Here is a 20,498-nt window from a genome sequence, read left to right on the forward strand (position 1 = left end):
ATCTGCTTGTTCATGGATTGCCAATATAATTGTTGAAATTTGTTACTTGTGCTTATAGTGAAGAAGCCTTTGGAGCACTGTTTCTTATCAGTATTTTGAGCATCATGATATCACCAGAAAATATCAATAAATTATCATTCTGCTTTATCAAAGCGTGCAATAATGACAAGAAGCCATTATGGAAATGTTCAGATTTAAATATAGTAGACGATAAACTCTTTTTTTAAGACAATTATGCTAACTTGGGCAAATCATTATAAGGACATGGTTGCAATTAACCAATTGGTAAGACGAGGTCATTTTACGATCAAGGCAGGTCGATTACGTAATCTCAAGAAACTTTAACATGATATATCGTGCTAAAGTTGGGGTCTATGCAAGCAGAGGCTTTAAGCAAGTGGTATATATGAAATATTAACGAAAAATAACATTTAGTCATGATTATTATTATTAGAGGAGCAATAACAATGAAGTAGGTTTAACATGAACATTCGGAACTTGTTAAGCCATCTTTACGACATGGATATGAAATGGTCTCAGGGGCGTAGAGAGGAATTTGCCAAGGGAGGGGCGAAATCTGTTGGCAAACTATCTAAGCGTAGCGCTACCGTGAGTTGGCTCGAAATGTACAAGAAAATTTTGGCCGAAAATGCCTCCCAGATTGCTGGAAATGGCATCTCCCAGGCCTTGTAAGTTGCATCTAAGCATTTTTTATTATTTTGAAATTACTAGCGATATCATACAAAAAATATGGGGGGGGGGTTCGCCCCCCCCCCCTTGGCGAAGCGCCTGAATGGTCTAGACTAGCTATACTTACTCCTTAATTGCGATATTCAAAATAGCACTCACGTAAACAACGAGATAAAAAATGTTTTCCAAAGCTCTTTAATACATGCTCTAAAGTGTAAAAGAAATCCCAATTCGTCATTTTTCTCAATGATGGTCGCCATTTATAGCCTAAATCTAAAAAGAAGGTAATATGTACGACATGAAAATTTTTACTTACATTGTCACACTATATAGGCTCGTGTTGTAGTATAGTTGTTACGTTGCCTGTTGGTTATTGTAAAATAATGAAACACTTTCTACTTATTCGCGATTATTGATTTTTTTATAGCGCTCTCATCTACCTATTGACATTTGTCACATTTTGTTGGTGTAATTTTCTGTCAAAATGCTCTAACGGCTATTTATTCTTCGTTTATCTGCAAATTAGAAAGGCCCGGAAAGGGTCATTTCCGGCGATCTAGGGAGTATCTTTACTCAAAAAAATCTATTCGCTCCGCGCCAGCCTGTGGTGGCGCTCCGCTTAGATAGTGTCGAAAGCGCCCCTACAGACCATTCTCACCCCTCTGACCAATACCCCTAGCTCCGCCACTGCATGGTTAGACTATGATACTGATTTATAGCATTTGGTGGAATAGGACTTATTAAGCAAATTGCATTGTTGGAAACTTTCTATATATTATTACAACATATCCATATCTAGGATATTCAGTTTCCGAACACTTTATTTCAGTCGTTGTACTGCTCAACTATATGCAAAGCAGAAGATAACTGTCAGCCTGAACTATGATCAATGCATGATTATTTATAAATATATAGACACAGAATGATCGACGATATCTCCAAAGGAAGTATTAGCTACCAAGAAACGTGTCGACGAGAGTCCTCAAAATTAAGGCAGTCTTAATAAATAAGTTAAACCAGGGAGTTGTATCCATAACATAGAAATTGATTCTATGATCCATAACAACTCCCCCGTTTCACGCCGCAAATTTCTGCACACCGCCAACAACAACCATTTTAGTACTGTTTAGCACTTATTGGTCGCCGTTATTGGTCGCTACTGTTGATCACTGCAACTTCAGCCCGATGCAGAGCAGAAGAAACAAATATACGCATAAAAATGGCTGACCTTCTGGGTAGCATTTTAAGCTCGATGGAGAAACCTCCAACAGTTAATGACAAAGAGAAGAAGCGAGAGAAAGGTGCCTTCTACTGATTCTGAATTAAATGAGCTTTCTTTATGAAGAAGGACTGTATAGTATAATACAGTAAACCTAACCTATTAACAGTTTGGCTAACCTAGGCTAGCCCTCATTGTGCACAAGTCGTCCTTGTTTTAACCTAGGCCTAGTGTTAGGCTACTGTACTTGTGTTTTAAGTACTAAGTTAAAGGCTAATGTGTTACTGTTAGACTTAGTGGATTTGGCACAGCCTGACTAAGACGTTATCAGTAACATTCATATCATTTATTGCTTCTTTTCACAACAACATACAGTATAGAACAGTCAGTTTACAGAACACCAGGTTAACAATAACAGTACATGTCGTGAAAAGGAAAGTTTTGCTAAACACCCTGGTGGGCTTGACGAGGGCACACTCCCCGAATGTGACAGTACCAAAAGAAATACATCACTATTACAGACATAACAGTGTAGATGTTGATGTTACCCAGTAAGATGAGCCTGTGTCATGTTTCAACTATCATCCTGGAGCCTGTGTAAACATATGACCAAGTTATTTTACATCATGCTTGCATTTGCAACACCAATTTAAATGATATAGATAAGCATTGATTATGGCACTTCTTGGTATTCTTTGGCTAAATATGAAGTGTAGTTACATCAATTCGAATCGGGGGAGGGGGAAGGCAATCTGTCAAATTTCTTAAAATATAAGCTTCTGTGATTTGTGAAAAAGAGCAGGTTAATCTTAAAGAGGAAGAAATACCATGAAAGCAAGTGAAGAAATACAGTGGAGCAATTAAAGTAAACAACTAAACCTGTACTTCTTTTAATGATCATAGTACAAATTATGGACAAACATAACAAGCTTGCAAAACTTCAGTAGGGTAGGGGGATTGAAAAGTTGCTTGCCCTGATGGCTTAAATATATGAAACATAATTTAGATTAATAAGTCAAGTCCTGAATTTCCCTTGGAGGATTTTCACTCGTTGTTGTTGTCTCATATTTTCTTTTCACTTCAATTATAATTTATTTTCTCATATTTACACAAAGTCCATACAGAAGAAAGAACAAAATGTAGTTTAACGAGCTACTGACCACAAAAAGAAAGAAAAAAAAAGAAGATAAAAAAGGATAAAATAACAGGGAAGCGCAATGAAACACAAATATGGAAGAAACAAGAAAATGTGGAACAATTTTGAGTAAGCCTCTAAGTGACTATTTCTGTGTACAAGGTATTAAATATTTCCGATTATTTTGGAAGTTGAATACATGTGTATACATAAGGGAGATTATGAATATCCTTGATAACTAATATCTCAGTAAGCTAATTGAAGTTCTCATTGTTACAGTAACATCCAGACTCATTTCACATGTATATGAGTGTCTTCTGTTTGTTGAGTATCCTGTGATACAGTAGTTTAGTTTCACTTTTATCGTGATTGTACCTTCTTTCAATCACCGTGAAGCGATTTACTGATAATTTGCATAGTGTTTAATTTTCATGTTAATTGTATGTTTGATTTTAGAAAGAAAGAAACAAATGGAGAAGATGAAGGAGGAAGACAGGAAAAGGAAAAATGCTTACAGAGTTAAAGTCGAGAAACAAGTAAACGAATTTATCAATGACACAACCAAAACCAGACTGAAATTTCCACCCGTGGACAATATACGACGGAGTATAATGTAAGTGTACGAATTCAGTCTTATCCATTCAGTTGATATGCAAAATGAAATACAGTATATAAACACGGGCACAAATGGTTCGTCCGTCAAACTACCACAATGATCATTTTGGTTGTCAATTTGCCATGAAAGATTTTTAATTAGTTTGAAAGCGGCTTAAAATCGTTAAAGATAGAACATTACCGTTATTAACTGTATATACTTAGAAAGGAAAAAGCTAACGATACAGAGTGGACAATATCTTTGACAAGTTTGTTTTGCTGCAATGCATTTAGTCCGATCTATTTTTTTTTTTTTTTTTTTAAAGTCATGATGTAGCCGAAGTTGCAGGTGCAACATCATTCTCATTTGGTGAGAGGGAAGAGGAACGATATGTCATGCTCTTCAAGAAAGTACGTAAGCAGATTTTAATATTTTGACATGTTCATTTTGCGACATTTTTTCGAACGAATAATAATTTGCAAATTTCGCACAGACCAAAATGTTAGGCCCGGGTTGGGTTGAGGGACGACTGGACGACACTCCTGAAAGAATTTGCAGTGGATACACATTATTTTTAGTTTTGTCGGTCTGTATGGAGTTTACATGAAGTATCTGTCCATCGGTAGACTCCAAGATGCAATATTATACCCCCCCACATTCTCACTGCTTTTTGTATTAAATACCACACATAACTAAAATATTGACCAAAAGGTTGGAACCCTATCCAATCCAAGTTAATAAGTTCAACGTGGTCTTCGTCCCTGCTCCTATTTAACAAGTCAATTGAGGCAAACATGGGTTTTACATTGATTGATGAGCAAACAGGCTCGTTACAGAAGAAGAATCATTACATTCTTCATTGCAGTTTGCTCGTGCTATGAATCGGGGGGATAACTCAGTGGTCAAATTTTTGTGGGCTCTGAATTTTTGTCTCATGTGAAAATTGTTTGATTCACATGTAAGGAACTGAGCTGTAAAACATCATTCCACTTGCAATAGCAACCTTGACCATCTTGCATTTGGATGATGCGATTCCGGAATAAATTATTCTCTGTGAATCATCTCTCTTTCCAAGGAATATGCCCCTACAGATGAAGAACTTAATGGTTACAGGAGAGGAGAAACGTGGGATCCAGAGGAAGCGAAAGAACTTGCAAAACAGAGGGTAAATTTGTAATCTATGGTCCTTTAAATGCTAGATCCAATTTTTGGCATTTGATGAAATGAGTAAAATGCAATTGGTGACTTATTTCAAATTCTCTAATGTGTTTTGAGGAATAGTTACTATTTTCAAGGTATCCAACAGTCTGTAGATGGCTCGTGTTAAATGGTGGAACGTATAAAAGTACAGTAGCACTGCGATTGCGATTGTTAGAGTAACGACCACTTCATTTACGATAAAGACACTGACCCGGCTGCCATTATAATAATAATAATTTGAGGATTCATAAAACGGTGCTCAAGGCGCATAGAAATATTACCCTGGTCGACAATGATATCCTGTCAAACATAGAGACAATCCCTCCACATGGCAGCAGCTAAACAGCACCCAACTGACAGTTTATCTCACAGGTCCCCATTTATACACCTGCAGGGTGAAGAGAGGCAATGGAGATCAAGTGCCTTGCCCAGCCCAAGGACACAACGTAATGATCTGGCCAGGACTCGAACCTGCAAGCCTTTAGATCACAAGTCCACTGCCATAACCACATGACCAGAACGCTCTCATTTTGTTCACTTAATCTTATTGGATAACCAAATCTTTTTTTTTTTTAGGGGGAAAACCATACAGCATTTCCACAGTTTGTAAAGGAGAAAGAAACCTCTCTTACAAATCAAGTGTTGATTCTCTAGAGAAATGGCTGCCTCACAATTAACTTCTATGATAAGGATAGTCCCCCATACTTTGATTGAGTAGTTTCATGTGACATAAAAGACAGATACATTAAATCAATCCGGGATGGATCCAGGATTTTAAATAGGAGGGTGTGTATCGGCGAGCAGTGGCATTATTGAAGTCGACTCCCATGAATTCCCCCAAGGGGGGGGGAAAAAAAAAAATTTTGGAAATGAAATTGTGCATTCTGATGCATACATTTAGATTATAAAACTAGGTTTATAAAGTAAGACTTCATGCAAGGTTGTGCTAATTACCACATTTAAGAAATTTTGTATGTGGTTGTAAAATTAAGCTAGGGGAGCTGGGGATGTACACTCACAAACCATCCCACCCCCATCTCCCCACCCCCTCCCCCACCCCCTGGATCTGCACCTGGATATGGATGCAGTAGGCTGTGATTCTTTGCTGCATGAGAAGGAGGCAAGAGACACTGGTCACTTATCCAGGGATGTGCCCAGGATTTCCTGAGTGCCAGTTATACTGATTTTTGAAGGTGCTCACTGCTCAGATTCCAAATGCTGGCACTTGTGTAGCTTAAGCACATACACAAGTACTAGTTTTGCTAACAATTTACATTTTTTAATTTTTTTAAAGTTTTTTACAAGATATTTTACAAGGGACCGATTGAGAGCCGTAAGTAATGTTTCTCGCATGCATAACTGATGCATTATTAGTCTGTATGATTTTGGCATAGGCTAGGCCCAATTTATGTTGAATATATTGTTAGGAATGTCGGGATTTTAGATGAAAATAGTGCTGGGTGGGATTCACGATGTTTAAGACAGTGCTGGGCGGTAATTTTTAGTGCTGGGCGGTGCCGCCCAGCGTGGGCACATCCCTGCTTATCTACTTTGATCCAACATGAAAGTTTGATTTTTTTGAACAGGCGGATGAAGCGGAGGAAACACGCCTGGAGGAGGAGAGGCGGGAGCCGGTAGTCGTCGCTCCTACGACAGACTACATGGACAAATATAAGAAGATCGTTGGTGATGAAAGTGCAATCGAGGGTGCCAGGAATCTGACACCGAACAAACAGTTTGGCTTCGGTAAGACGACACCCAGCTCTTATATATGATCTGTTAACTTCCTCCAAACCTGCACATCCTCAAAAGCATTGAAGTTTTCAGATTTGTTGACATGGTTTTTTTTTTAATGCATCTGAGCACTAGAAATAAACTGCTGGTTTAGTGAGAGATTGTCTCCGTGCCAGCCACCACGCTCTGTTTTGCCCTCTCTGTCTAATTTACCCCTCTTCCCAACAATTCCCATTATTTGTCTTTGATTGTTACGGTATTTTATTTTATTGTGTCGGGAGTTTGCTATCGTTTTCCGATGTGTGTAACGTAGAGTAAGATTTTGCTTTGATCCGTTCACCGCAGTTCCAAGCGAGAACAAAAAGGACAAGCGTTCCGTGGAAGAGACTATGGACCAGATCCGAGCCAAAAAGAAGCAGAAAGCCGCAGAGTCTGAAGTAGAAGCAGCGGCCGCCAACACTAGCACTAGCGATAGCTGATGTCTGTCCTCCTGGCTTGGATGGAGCAAGACTCGAGAGAAAGCGAGAGTATGGTGGTGTCGCTCTCCTGGTTACTATGGCAACATACACGTAGTGACGGACTTGGTCAGACGAAACAGAACTGAACCAAGGGCATGTTTCAGGTTTAACTTTGTGAAATATTTTATGCAAGGATATAACAGGAGCTTTGTCTTTTGATTGGCTTGAGAAGATCAAAATTTGACAGTACGATTTGCAGAGTTTAGACTCTACTGTAAAACAAAATGGAAAGAGAGGAAGATTTGATCATTAATTATAAAGTTTTTGGTTCTGGAATTGGCCATGGTATATCAGATTTTTCTTAATTTCCTGATTGTCTTCGTTTTGTGCAATCACTGTCGGTAGAGGATATCTAAACATTAATGTCACAGAAAGGTAATTTCTGAACATGAAAAATAGATATTTCACATTCATTCTTAAACCAAATATTGTTTAATACATATATATATATATATGTATAAATATGTATGTATTTATAATATATGTATGAATATATATATATATATAAATTATATTTGAAATCTTAGGGAGTTGGAAAATCCAAACAGTGAAAAAACTTCCAGCCTTAACCGGGATTCGAACCCGGGCCTCCCGCTTTATATGCGGACACCCTAACCACTAGGCTATGGACGCTGATTGTATATATATATATCTACCAGTAAATCACAGGTAGGTTTTCACATTCGAGAAGGAAAGGGGAAGAAGGTATCTTACTGACAAGTTCAGTGATTTGCAAATACAATATATAAAGTTATTTGCTGGCAAATGTTCAAGCCCATGACAAAATAGTGTAACGCAATGTCATTCCAAATGGATTTGCTAAAATTTGTCTCAATGCCAACCTATTATATGTAACAGTTTGGTATCATTAACTTTCAAGAGGGACGGGTTATTTGACCCAACTTAAGCAAGGAAAGAAAAAAAAGGTTGTATTCATCCAGTTACAGATAATTCAAGTAGATGCAAAAATTTCAGTACTTGTTATATCACAGAAATATATGTCAAAATTTTCATTCTGCTAATATTAAGCGACGTTTATAGGTAAAGTCCAATTGAAAATTGATTTTTGGATGAAAAAAGAGCCAAATATTCTATTAAAGTTTGTTGTCGAAATTTTTCTTTCTGCTTTTGTTACTTTACTATCATCTTTGACCAAAGTAAGCTCTACAGGTATTTTATGTTTTAAACTTAAAAATTTACTGTGATACCGTTTTTGGTGAGGCTAGGACCTTGCAGTAGTCAGTACTAGTGGAATGCGGTCGTGTCACTGCGACAGCACCTCGTAGCTCGGTAGAGTCGGTGGGGGAAGTTACATGGTAGGCTGTTTAGCCTATTTAGAAGTCAAGCTCCAAGAAGTTCTTCCACCCAAGTGAATGATTAATGAGTTGAGTTGATTTCAAGATGATTTCTTTTGCTCCATCTCTCAGTGCATGTTCAATCAGAGGATTGTAAAATTACTTCACGATACTGATTAAAAAAAAAATGGATAAATTATACGGTTGCAACAATGATCGTGAGTACTGGCTGATTTTGACTAACTTTTCCAGACTCCCTTGCCTCTCAAAATACTGCTCGACAAGTTTGTAAGCTTAGGCTAACACAAGATAGGGCATATGACCACTGATTGGTACAATATTCATCAAATCTATCGAAACATGAACCCAATCGTGAGTGAGAAAGAAAGAAAACTGCAGTGCTTCTTATTTTTTCTTATGTTTTGCTTTGTCTCAAGTTACAGGCCCAAAACCAGATGTCTGAAAAAAGGAGGTCCAACATTTTCTTATGTATTTCTTTATGTATGGTCTGTGAACCAGGGGAAAGGTCAAGAGAGCAAAGTGGGGTAATAACCTTGTAGGTGTCAGATAAAAGTTAAAGGGGTGTATGGTAATCCATATCACTTCATGACACTAGTCATTAATAACCGATAGTCCATGTGGACAAAAATCGCTCACCGGATGCATGTATGTATGTCCGATATTTCCAATATGAAGGAGAATTTATTGCTTAAAGCAGAAGTAACAGATCTGAGTTCTATATGTATGGAATCCTACGGCTACTTATTCTTTGAAAAGCTTACTTGAACGTGATCTGTAGACTCACTTGGCTTCTGTACTTAAATGTGCAATTACCACTATGCAAAACAAGTACAATATCAATTCAGTTAATACTATCTTTTCCTGCTTCATATTACATGCATCATTGAAAAATTGTGCTTTACTATTGTGTAGACCTACAAACAGTTGAGTATTAACATTGTGAAATACTTAACCCGTAGGGTTTTCAACAAGTTTCAGAAATTCCATGAATTGCCACCTTCCATGCAGTCTCATCGTGTCATTGATATGTCCTCTAAATTAAGGTCACGTTAGTGGCTACCCCAGTCTCCACTTGGATCAAGTGGCTAATGACTTTGGTGGAGAAAGCAGTAGCCTGTACCTCAAAGTCTCACTCTTTGTTTTAATTGAAATATCAACAAAGTTGGTGTTAAAGGCATTGAAGACTCGCGCACAAAGAAACGTCTCATGCTGGTAATTTGACCTAGTTTCGAATGAGGTGTAACAGAAGTGTTAGACACCACCATCGATCCCGGAAAATACACACAGCTTGCTACCGTCGGTAATTAGACACTAGTGTACAGTCAATACATACAACTACGGTCAATACCCACAACAGTGGATAGCAGCGATGGACATCTCAGTTCTAGATAAAAGATAACAAGGTATCACGTTTCATTGCTGTCTGCATTTTGTAGCGACAAGAAGAAAACTTCACTTGCAAGCAACGGAAAGTTAACTTTTTCAGAGCGCGGCACGCGGTTTGGGGCGAGTCTTCAATGCCTTTACATTGCACTATACATGCATACAGATTCATTGATTGAAACAAACAAAAATTTATTATTTTTTAAATCAAGAAGACATTGCTAGATTGGAAGTCGGGTTACAAATTTGGTGAAATAAAATTATGAAATTAGATTATGAAATTTCATCACGATTGCCTGAAAATATGCTAGAAAAGTCATTAATGGTCACTCATCTTCAAGACTTCAAACAAATGTACTTCTACCCTCGCCTTGGTTATGAGTCTTGTTTTCTAAATCACAGCAATATTTATTGTCAGCCTTCTATAAGGTGAGTTACAATTCCAACAAAATTGTGTAAGTAGGGGGGGGGGGGGAAGTAATTTTACGCTATGTAAAGTTGCTCCTGCAAAAATGGATGAGGTTGCCTGCACAGCACAAATATGAGACCCAAGAAAGAGTGAATTTCCCATTTTCTTCAATACCCATTTGGGACCCCCCTCCCTCCCCTCTTTTGATGGCTATTCCTATAAGAAATGTGTCACCCTCGATATCAGCCGTCAAATATGTTTTATTCGTTAATGATTTTAAGCTTTTTGACGTTTTGCCCTCGTTAAACCACCAATGGTGTGCAATGTATTAAGTGAAAAACAAAAGAAATAAAGAGAAACAAGAGATTGTATTGCAAGATAATTCTACTCATTTCCTCTATTTTCTTAAATAATATACCCTTCTTCTGTTCTTTTTTTACAAAGTATTCTTTTACTTAAATAATTGTAACTCTTTCCACAAGTTGCTTCATCCTTCAGGTGAAGACTTTAAAATTGCACAGCGATAAAATGTAATACCCCATCCATTATAAAATAATGAAAAGTCTGTTCAACACTACAGATGGGTGGGAGGTGGGGCAGGGGAAGGGAGGTAATATATTTTGTTGCTTAATGAATGTCCAACTGATCCCTTGTAGGTTTTACGACCAAGACTTCCATTTGTAGTGACGTAATAGTATCACGATGGATTTCGATAATACACTATTTTGAGTTTTTCCGTTGTACCTCTCTGAGTCATGAATGACCCTGCTATTGTTTTAGGATTTTGGAGAACGGGAGGTTCATGACCACTTTTCCACGTGGCTCGGCGAGATATATAGAGGTTTATTTACATCGTCTTTGTTCTATTGGTCTACTGGGAAAATGCGCTGCTTCCTCGGAACTTACACTCGCTTCTTATCTTTTCTTCACTGGAATGTCACCATTATCATTTACTTTCTCTCATCATTTATAAATTTCGTTTCAATCATATATTTCGTGTCGGACCCCTCTCTTATGTTTGGACTGCGAAAGATCTGCTGTGAACAGTCGAGAGCCGTTTGGTGAGTTGCAGTTTAATGACCAAGTATTATTACCTTTTCCATCAAACCTACTACCCATTAATCTAAACAGTCGACACCCTTACTTACGAGGTCTGCATGGCTAAAACCCCGGGGCGGAGCGCAAAGCAGACCGGCTTGGAACTCGTGTGCCGCTGTGCCCAAGGTACTGCTAGGCAGAGATGCCCGAGTCTCCCATTTCCTCCATTCGTGGAAGACGCTCGTTCAATCTCGGGAGCCAGATTCGCTTCTTGTTTTCATGGCCCCAGTGGATGACTTGAGCCTGTGGCAATTTATGCCATTACCTCCATGTGGCCGTTGTCCAAATATCAAGTTACTGACTCTTGTATCCAATACATAAAAATTTGGTGTCCTACAATTTAATTTCACTTTCAACATTGCAATGTTTTTTCTTCGTATTTCACTGTTTCAGGTTTTTGACTAAACAAGTTTTTTCAGGTACCTTCTCTACCTCTTCACGGTAGGATATTTTATGAAGAGATTCTGGCAAATTAAGCAGTCGATGGGTTTTGTTTCTTAAAACTCATAGTTGTGTCTCATTTCCACCAGACTCGCTCAAGCAACTGCTGCAACTGTTTGTGCAAACGCTAAATTGTTTCTCCTCGCCAGAACTGGTGGTATTACAGAAATTATGATCTTCTAGAGACGAAAATAGATTCGTCCTAAGATGCAAAAATGTTGCTACCCAACAGAAAATTCTACTAGGAATATTGAACACGATTTTACGATGCACTTACGACATACTTTGTTGATCACTTTAGAATTTTGCGGGCAAAACAAAATCCTCCTCGGAGGGCAATGAAGACATTCAAAAAGACGCAGCTCGGTTCGGTCAAGTTGTGATGGTAGGGAATGGGGAGGTGGTGGGATATGTAGGTGGTGAGTGGGGAAAGTGTGTGGGGGGGGGAAGGATGCATAGGTGGTATAAGGGAGGTGGAGGGATTTAATAATAATCTCAGCCTCTTTCTTAATTTTCAGATTGACAGTGCGCCCATCTCTCCCGCTAGAACGACTGTTGCACCTTTGACTTCAGCGACGTCATCATCCACTTTCTCGGCTCCTTTCTTATCCAAGAATTTCTGTCTATTTTTCTCCATCTTTCGTTGCTGTTTTTCCAATTTGGCCTTCTGTTTCTTCTGTCGGCCGTTCATCCTGCTGTTCACCTACACGAAGGAAACAATCGTGGAAAAAATACGATTAAACGAAAACCTGTTCGTCCTTACAAAAAAGAAGGAAAAAAAAAAAAAAAAAAGGGACAAAAAAAAAAGGGAAACTATAATTAATAGGAGTAAGGAAGTTGCTGTGCACACAAATGTCCGAGACTTGACCTGTTTAATGTTCTTATGATGGTTACAGCCCTGAGGACCACCTATAAAGTTGTGATTAATTAAACAGCAAATAGATCATGTAGATGAAATGTTCTTCTGAATTGCCATACTCAGTATTTGAACTCTTTTACCTGTGTTGGTTATTAATCCTGTAATTTACCAGTCTGTATTAGCACCCTTTCATACCTGGCTGTTTCTGGTATACCCATATATACCATTGTGTATTGGTTAAAAGTTAAAAGTTGAAGGTTAACAGTCTTATTTGAAGCCAAGGTCCCCCTCACACGACTTAACAACTTAACCCCCGGTCATTGGTAACACCTACACACCAAATTGTGCATAATTCAAACAATCCCTCCCGGGGCACCAAAGCCCACCACAACCTACATGTCCCCTGGGGAACTCTCCATAGGGTGCAGCCACATACACAGCGCACACAACTATATTTACAAGTGACCTGGCAAGTGCCCATGTCTACACCTGGGTGAAGAGAGGTGATTTTGGCTATACCCATGCTGTTCCATCGTGTGTCTTAGGACCCGGTCATACCAGACTGCATACAGGTCTTGCATATATAGATATGCATGACATACTAGAGTGTTGAACAAATACCGGTGTCATATACCCGGCTGTATTTGGGCACACCCCATACCATTGTGCGTAACTTAATACCCCTGTCATACCTGTGTCCCTTTACTGTGTTTGGGTATACTGTGCCTGTACCATTGTGCATAGCTTAATACCCCTGTCATACCTATGTCCCTTTACTGTGTTTGGGTAAACTGTGCCCATTGTGTGTAACTTAATACCCCCGTCATACCTGTGTCCCTTCAATACTGTGTTTGGGTGTATACTGTGCCCATACCATTGTGCGTAACTTAATACCCCTGTCATACCTGTGTCCCTTTACTGTGTATGGGTATACTGTGCCCATACCATTGTGCGTAACTCAATACCCCTGTCATACCTGTGTCCCTTTACTGTGTTCGTCACTTCCTGTCCCCGTCCTATTTGGTTCTGTCTTTGCAACGGTAGCCTCGTTCTCAAGATCGCCAAATAGTCGGTTCGCCGTGCCACCTTCAGACCAGAGTTCACTACCCGCACCGCAGCCTTCACTGCTTGCGTTACCATCATCGACTTTGCCTTCACTGTCTCTGGGTTCTGTATAAATAGTGAAATGTATTCACAATCATCCAATACTTTTTTTTTCGGGTCAAACATTGCAGGGTATTAAAGCACAACTAGTGGTGTTCACTCACATTTTGATTTTTGGATATTACTGTCTGTTTTCCTTATACTTATATTTCTTTATAATAATATAGTTTGTTTAGATGTCTGATATTTGTTTGTCTATCTTTTTGCCGTCCTTTTGGATGTTTATCGTTTTTCTACTCCATAATATTGTGTTTTGTATTGAGGGCTCTTCTGGAAAGCAGTGCTTCTGCACCGAGCAGGACTACCCTCATTAAAGATGACAATAATAAAAAAATATAAAAAATCATACTGTTGCATAAAGCAACGGCAGGAGATTACTGCCGACATACATCGACCTACTATTAAATGTCAAATAAAATCATTTACCCAGTTTTTCTTGTTTCTCGTTCAATTTATTCCAGTTTAATTTTTTAAAAAAGGCATCTTTTATTTAAATCAGTCATTATATTTAAAAGCAACATGTGATAAAATTTAAGATATAAATCAACCAACCTCGAATTTCATTTACAGGTCTAGAATTATCTCATCGGATAGTATCAAAATCAATCATGCAAAATGCAAAATGGAGATATCGTTTTTACCTAATCTCTCACTTAATTCTTCTAGTTGAAGTAAATATGATATAGCAGCCTCTGGATCATAAAAATTTTCCTCTAAAACTTCCTTTACTTGTTCCACATCCTAGAAAAGAAAGAAAACAGCAGAGAAAGAATTGTCAAAATTGTGCATTATTTCCCGACCAATGTTTGTAACTAGACTTTGACATACTGTAAGTTTTCATACTATTAAATTGTACTTTTTGAAACATATAGACAAAAAAATAATAATTCTGCTGTGATATTCTGTGCAATGCTGAATGACTTGAATCTCAGCTACTGAAAACGACTGATCAATCATTCGTTATGTAGATGTACACACGTATTACCACCGAGTTACCCGATTAAGAATAAAAACAAGCAAATAATCGATTACTCTTAACGAGTAGATCAGACGAGAGGAACTGACATCGTCTTGAAAATCCTGTCATACTAGGCAGTCTTAACATGTTTAATACATTTCTTTAACAAGGGATATTTCTTGACAACTAAAGCATATCCCACACTAACAATGTTCTACTTTTTTAGACTATAACATCAAAGTGAGAAATATCTCAAATCAGAAGATCACTAAAGGAGAAAGATGACAGGTTAGATATGGAGGTAGTAGGGAGGGGGTATGGCGGGGGAGGGAGGGGTATGGGGACGGAGGGAGGGGTATGGGGAAGGAGGGAGGGGGTATGGGGAAGGAGGGAGTACGGAGGGGAGGTTAGGCCTCTCTCCCACCACCAATTAATCAGAAAACACCTAGTTGATATTTTGAGTGCCCTGTGTACAAATGGACAATGAAGCTATCGGTCCCACTCCATCCCTCCCTCACCCTACCCCCTCCAACTCCGTTCCTTAATCGACCAGTTACACCACTGTCTTAGAGCAATTCCAAGTTCAACATACCTGGCACCCAGACTGTTGCATCACATACAGCACAAGGTCACTTACAGAGTCCTTGTCAGTAACATTGCATTGTGGGTAATTACTTGCACTCGCAGTGTCTGCATTGGCTGGCTTTCTGCTGCCCTTCTTTGTACTAGATTGCGACACACCTTGTGATGGTTTTGTGACCTTTGAGAGAAGGAAACGTTATAGAAATATACTGAATACAATTGAAATACATGGCAGTTTCGAACATCTCCTTTCTGACATGAATTTAAGAAAAAAACTTTTTGAGCTCAAGATGGATTTGGATATTGAACCCATGCCTCCATTCGGAGAATCAGAATAAAGCCTTGCCCTTGAGTCGTTTACGTTCATCTTGTGTGCACGTACCCGGTGATGCTAATCTGTCGGAGTAACTCGTTTGTTTTCAGAAGAGAGACAAGGTCAATTAAAATAGCTCCTAGGCCTTTGTGGGAAGCTTATTTGCATGGGTAATAGTGGCAAAAGGTACTCATTTGAATATTCCTACTCCAGTAACTTTGTTTGATATGAATTGAACCTCTGCATATTCGGATGAAATTTACTGAAAATAAGTGATAACTTATATTAACTTATAGATATTATATATTTCCCCACCCTGTTCCTTTAATCCTCTCTTTGTCCCTCCACTGTTTATGTCCTACCTCTCCTCTTCCCCTGTTGCTTTCTTCTCTCCATCCCTTGTCTACTAATCCCCTTACATCTATCTCAATGTGTTCACCGTGCTCATTAACCTGTCTGTATTCTGTGCATGGTTTGTCTCTTCTGTTACTGTTACAGTACTTCTCTGAAGAAGATCCTGTTAGGATCGTAACGTCAGGCCAACTTACTTTACACAACTAATATTAACAACAACTTACAACAATGATAATAATCAGGCTGTCATTTATACAACGCTTAAGCGACCATGATTGTGGATGAAGCCTGCAAGGGCTTATGGATTACAACTTTCAAGTCGGGTGGCTTCCAATGCAGCAGTTTAATTCACATTTGGAATCTTTTCAGTTTTCGAAAGTCATTTCAGATGGGAAAACTGTAGATTCCTTTTGGATGAAAACCCACCTAACTATGACCCGCTGGGGATGGAACCCTGAACCTCCCAAATGCTAAACCTGACTGCTTTAAATGCCACTGCCTTTATCCACTTGGCCACAGCTCCTTGCATTAAAAAAGCATTAAAAAGATTCTATGCCAAATTGCCAATCCCCTACTCAGAAAATTGTCATTGCCGCTACTCATTAGATCACTGGATCATTAATTTAAGTTCGTTAGAAAAAAGAGATACTTGAAAATTCTGACCTGGAGTGATCTAAAGTTGGTTGGATTATTGTCATTATCTGACATCTTCCTTACACTGGAATAATGGTCACCGTTGTGGTATGCGATGTGAAGTTCCCTGGCATTTGGGCCATCTGAGCCTGACACCTGTCAGAGATGAATGTGTGGCAAAACATTACTTAAAACAAAGTTTATGAAGGACAATGAAAATGTTACCTCGAGTGAGAAAGAGGTCTTAGGAAATATAAAACACATTCAGGAGCAAAAACAACAGAGGAAAAGAAAACCGAGAATACATAATAGGAATCAAATACCTAGGGAAGTTATTTTTAAAATGCAAATTTCATGCCATATACATTTAAGCTTGCAAGAAACACAACACTATATATAAATGTTGTTCACTAAGCATTAATATACCAAGATATATAAATCTCTCTTTGAATTTGAATTGTACCATGCCTTGCCACATTCCAAACAAAGTCTGCCTGTGATTATTTTTCAAATTGTTTGCAAAACAAACAAGCAACACATCCTCCTTTGTAATAACACTACCAAAAATTTTACCTTCCAAACTGGTGAATTCAACTGGTGAATAACCACATCGACATTTTGTCGTCTGGCAAATGCGACAATGCTGTCGTTACCTCCGTACGTGCCGGAATTACTGAGGTCACTGACTGCAAAGAAGCAAAACCTTCAGGTTACTTTGTATCTATAGTCAAACATTACAACTAGAAGGGCGAATGAAAGATACATGGAAATATGTAGGAAAGCAAAAGAGATTCGTGTTTGTTGTTAATGCTGCCATTTTGCTTTGTATTTCCCAGAATCTGGCTCGATCATACAATGACAGATTAAGGAAAGATATGTTACATTAATTCATAGCCTGTTGCTTCAATCCAAAAGGAACACAATTTGTGCATAAACTTCAAGGTTTACACATGAGAAAATAAAAGAATACTTTAAAATTTGCCAGATGAAAAAATTTCCTGGTTTGGGACTAACTTGTAAGAAAAAACTTGCTATTAAAGACCAGATAGTTTTTTCACAGAGATACTAGATTATGTGTAAATATGAAATGGTTTCTTAATATCCACTTTTATCTCCACTTTTATCTCCAATTTGTTTTTTTTATATTGTTTTCTGTTATTTTCTTTTTTCATTGGGCAGTGGCCACTTTTTAAGATCCTCATATTTGCCCCAGATAAGCACAACAGTAGTCGAGTAATATGTCATCGACGCTTTTTTCAGTCGTTTGAGAAAAATTGAGAGAGTCAGAACCTTTGTGAAATGACTTTTAATTTGAAATGTTTCTTTTTGCAACCAACCTAAAGCTAAGGGCCAATAGCGATGTCCTATAAAATAACCTTTATGGATTATTGATGCTGGCCTCTACTTACTGTGTTTATCAAATGAGATGTTATCCTCCATAAAAGGCTCAAAGAAGTCCCTATGCTCTCTGATATACTGGACTGCTTCAGCCCTGTGCTTTAGATGGTTTCGACTATGGCCGTCTACCTGGTCACCTAATGCTCGGAAGAGGCAATTCCTGTACAGAGAGAAAAATGAGCAAATTATGAACAACTATTTTATTCATGAGTTAGACATGTTATATTTCTTCCTGAAGGAATCTTGCACGGTACATGCTGACCGTTGTTTTTGTGTTATACTATGATCTCAAAGCTGCAGCCATCTCTGTACTTTCTGACTCGTAACATGTCAAGACTTCATTATGCCACTACCGTTTCTAAGGAAAACAGTACAGCCTCCACCATTTTAGGTGGGGACTTGTATCAAGTCCTATATTGAGAAATTTATGAAAGCAGGCAAGAATATAGAGAAAATTAAAGTACCCATCTCCAGGAATGTCTCTGAGCTTTAATCCTATGATTTGTAGCTGATTTGAGAAACTTGCAAAGTTTTCATCCTCTGCCAGATAGGATTCCTCCTTCTTCTTCTTCCGGTAAGCACTTCGAACTGTTCTCTCGTCTCTTTTCCTTTCAAGGGCATCTTTTTGTTGGGATTTGCCTTGCTTCTTTCCGTGGTTAGATCTAGCCATCTGCAATGATTCTTATGAAAGAGTTGAAGAAAGTAACAGTTAAATACCACTCCTTGAATGTTTTTCTGAAGAAAGACAACGAGAATGAATTACTTTTACACTTACAGTAAATCCAATCTGTATTTGAGCTGAATAGCCCACACAGGCATTATGCAACTTCTAAGTTCAGTGCAGCAAAAACAGTAAACTAGACCCCTTTAATATGACACAGAGAAATTTATGTACGTTGGCATCTTTCTATTCTCATTTTTAACATTTTTAACATGTTGTATTTTCTATGTAGGCCTATTTCTATGTATTTGGTGTAATATTATTAGACTTTCTGAATGATCTGTGTTGAATTTAATTGGCCTTATATTACAGGAATACTTTCTTAAAATATTGCAATTCAGAATAGAACACATTGTCTTGATTTTACGGAATAGCCTTGGCTAAGTTAGGTCTAACTTGAACTTACAGTAGATCACAGTTAATTCCCTGTTTGATGTTTTCCTTTTAACTAAGGTGACCAGATGTCCCCGAATTCCGGGGACAGGACTTCCTAGAAATTCGTGGACCATCCCCGGCTTCAAAGGGTCCTTCGAAATTGTACGTCTTTGGAATTCATGTACTGTCAGTGATCATTCCCAAATTTTTAAAAAGGCCCAGAATAATGTAAATTAAGAAGAAAAAAAGTTACTAAAAAATGTATGGTGAGGATTTTGACAATCATTCTTGAAACATAGAACCACCAAAAATGGAGATCTCAAAATCCTACCTGTCCTTTAAGACGTATAATGTAAATACTGCTTCTTGACTGCCAACATGGGGGTAATATTAATATCATGACCCAGAAATTTCTGACAAAAATATGGTCACCCTTACTTTTCAACTTTAGCCTTTTGAGTAGTAACCACTAACCAGAGCCAAATGTAAAGGCTAGTACACTCATGCTGCCTCCACACTGCACTAAAACCTAATTTAAGTCAAAATATGAAGCTTACCAGACCGTCTCCAAGTGGAAATTGCAAGCTAGATGTAGGCTACCTGCCTGACTTTCAAACGTGATAGCGTGGGAAATTTGTAAAAGCTGTATAGAGACTACAGTATGATGTGATGTAGGCCCCAATGAAAGTTGGGTGGGTATTTGAGCTGATGATCATGTACTACACAAGGCTTACTCTAATAACTAGCTTCGACGCAATCTAAATAAGCCAATGGTACTCGTTAGTATTATCAAATAGTTGGTATTATACCTAAAAATAAATCAGTGGGTAATACTAATAACACTAAGGTAGCAGTATCGCATTGGATGTTACGCTGGATTGCGCAATCGGGTGTATTTTTGTAGACACGATGCTGTAGTAGCTACTGGTACTAGTTTCACGACATACGAAGACGTAAATTAATTTCATCAATTGGACTTACTAAGTAATTGTTGTGCCTTGACAGGTTCATCAAGAGGTAATTAAGTTTTCTATCACATGCTGTGAAAAGAAAGCCCTTTCGATGATAATGCAGACAAGATTTCAATGTTTTTTCCTCGATCGGAGTAGGTTATAGTCGATTAACTATGGAGGTGTCAGCACAATGAAATTATTAAACATCGTGCGTATACTTACTAGTTACTACTACTAGTTGTGGACCTTTACAGTTAGGTCGTATTTTCATACTGTACATTTCACATATACAACGTAACGTTAGAGTAGTTGTCCTACTTCCTACCAGGTCAGGAATAATTCCATAATTCTTCAGCTATATCTTTGGCCGCATTATAGTATGGCTCAGGTTGATATCCATTTAATCACTAAGATAATCTCTCAAATGGAAATGCTACGTTACCAACACAT

The 20,498-nt window shown here is 38.2% G+C and overlaps 3 protein-coding genes across 13 annotated transcripts in view; 2 read left to right on the forward strand and 1 right to left on the reverse strand.

Moving 5' to 3' along the window:
- The first annotated feature begins 1,826 nt into the window (after positions 1 to 1,826).
- LOC139976257 (sperm-associated antigen 7 homolog) lies at positions 1,827 to 9,408 on the forward strand. The gene is made up of 6 exons (XM_071984899.1): positions 1,827 to 1,991; positions 3,501 to 3,657; positions 3,965 to 4,049; positions 4,715 to 4,804; positions 6,426 to 6,585; positions 6,919 to 9,408. Exons 1-6 carry the CDS (start codon positions 1,910 to 1,912, stop codon positions 7,050 to 7,052), a joined length of 708 nt encoding a protein of 235 aa, XP_071841000.1. The 5' UTR covers positions 1,827 to 1,909; the 3' UTR covers positions 7,053 to 9,408.
- On the reverse strand, positions 7,577 to 20,334 carry LOC139976254 (OTU domain-containing protein 3-like). Of its 7 annotated transcripts, none has more exons than XM_071984884.1 (9): positions 20,271 to 20,334; positions 18,464 to 18,680; positions 18,011 to 18,159; positions 17,175 to 17,287; positions 16,632 to 16,757; positions 15,312 to 15,479; positions 14,403 to 14,502; positions 13,574 to 13,767; positions 7,577 to 12,441 (listed from the first exon to the last, which is right to left on the reverse strand). In XM_071984884.1, exons 1-9 carry the CDS (start codon positions 20,326 to 20,328, stop codon positions 12,253 to 12,255), a joined length of 1,314 nt encoding a protein of 437 aa, XP_071840985.1. In that variant the 5' UTR covers positions 20,329 to 20,334; the 3' UTR covers positions 7,577 to 12,252. The 7 variants fall into 7 exon arrangements, with proteins under 7 accessions (XP_071840985.1, XP_071840987.1, XP_071840986.1 ...); XM_071984886.1 differs by lacking the exon at positions 20,271 to 20,334 and adding an exon at positions 20,077 to 20,216; XM_071984885.1 differs by lacking the exon at positions 20,271 to 20,334 and adding an exon at positions 20,077 to 20,205 and having other exon boundaries at positions 18,464 to 18,669.
- LOC139976253 (nonsense-mediated mRNA decay factor SMG8-like) overlaps positions 19,981 to 20,498 on the forward strand; it is a 32,402-nt gene continuing 31,884 nt past the window's right edge. For 2 of the 5 annotated variants that reach the window (XM_071984878.1, XM_071984883.1), the window contains exon 1: positions 19,981 to 20,112. The gene's annotated coding sequence lies outside the window, so the exon portion shown is untranslated. The other 3 variants (XM_071984881.1, XM_071984879.1, XM_071984882.1) reach the window with 3 other exon arrangements.

Source organism: Apostichopus japonicus, chromosome 11, assembly GCF_037975245.1.
Source record: "Apostichopus japonicus isolate 1M-3 chromosome 11, ASM3797524v1, whole genome shotgun sequence".
In the NCBI taxonomy this organism is placed as follows: Eukaryota; Metazoa; Echinodermata; class Holothuroidea; order Aspidochirotida; family Stichopodidae; genus Apostichopus; species Apostichopus japonicus.

Coding starts and splice junctions, on each gene's coding strand:
- LOC139976254 (XM_071984884.1), bottom strand. CDS start 20,328: ATGTACAGTATGAAAATACGACCTAACTGTAAAGGTCCACAACTAGTA. Junction 16,758..17,174: donor TGAATTCACCAGTTTGGAAG/GTAAAATTTTTG, acceptor CATCTCTGACAG/GTGTCAGGCTCAGATGGCCC. Junction 15,480..16,631: donor CCAACTTTAGATCACTCCAG/GTCAGAATTTTC, acceptor CTTCTCTCAAAG/GTCACAAAACCATCACAAGG.
- LOC139976257 (XM_071984899.1), top strand. CDS start 1,910: ATGGCTGACCTTCTGGGTAGCATTTTAAGCTCGATGGAGAAACCTCCA. Junction 1,992..3,500: donor AGAGAAGAAGCGAGAGAAAG/GTGCCTTCTACT, acceptor GTTTGATTTTAG/AAAGAAAGAAACAAATGGAG. Junction 4,050..4,714: donor ATGTCATGCTCTTCAAGAAA/GTACGTAAGCAG, acceptor TCTCTTTCCAAG/GAATATGCCCCTACAGATGA.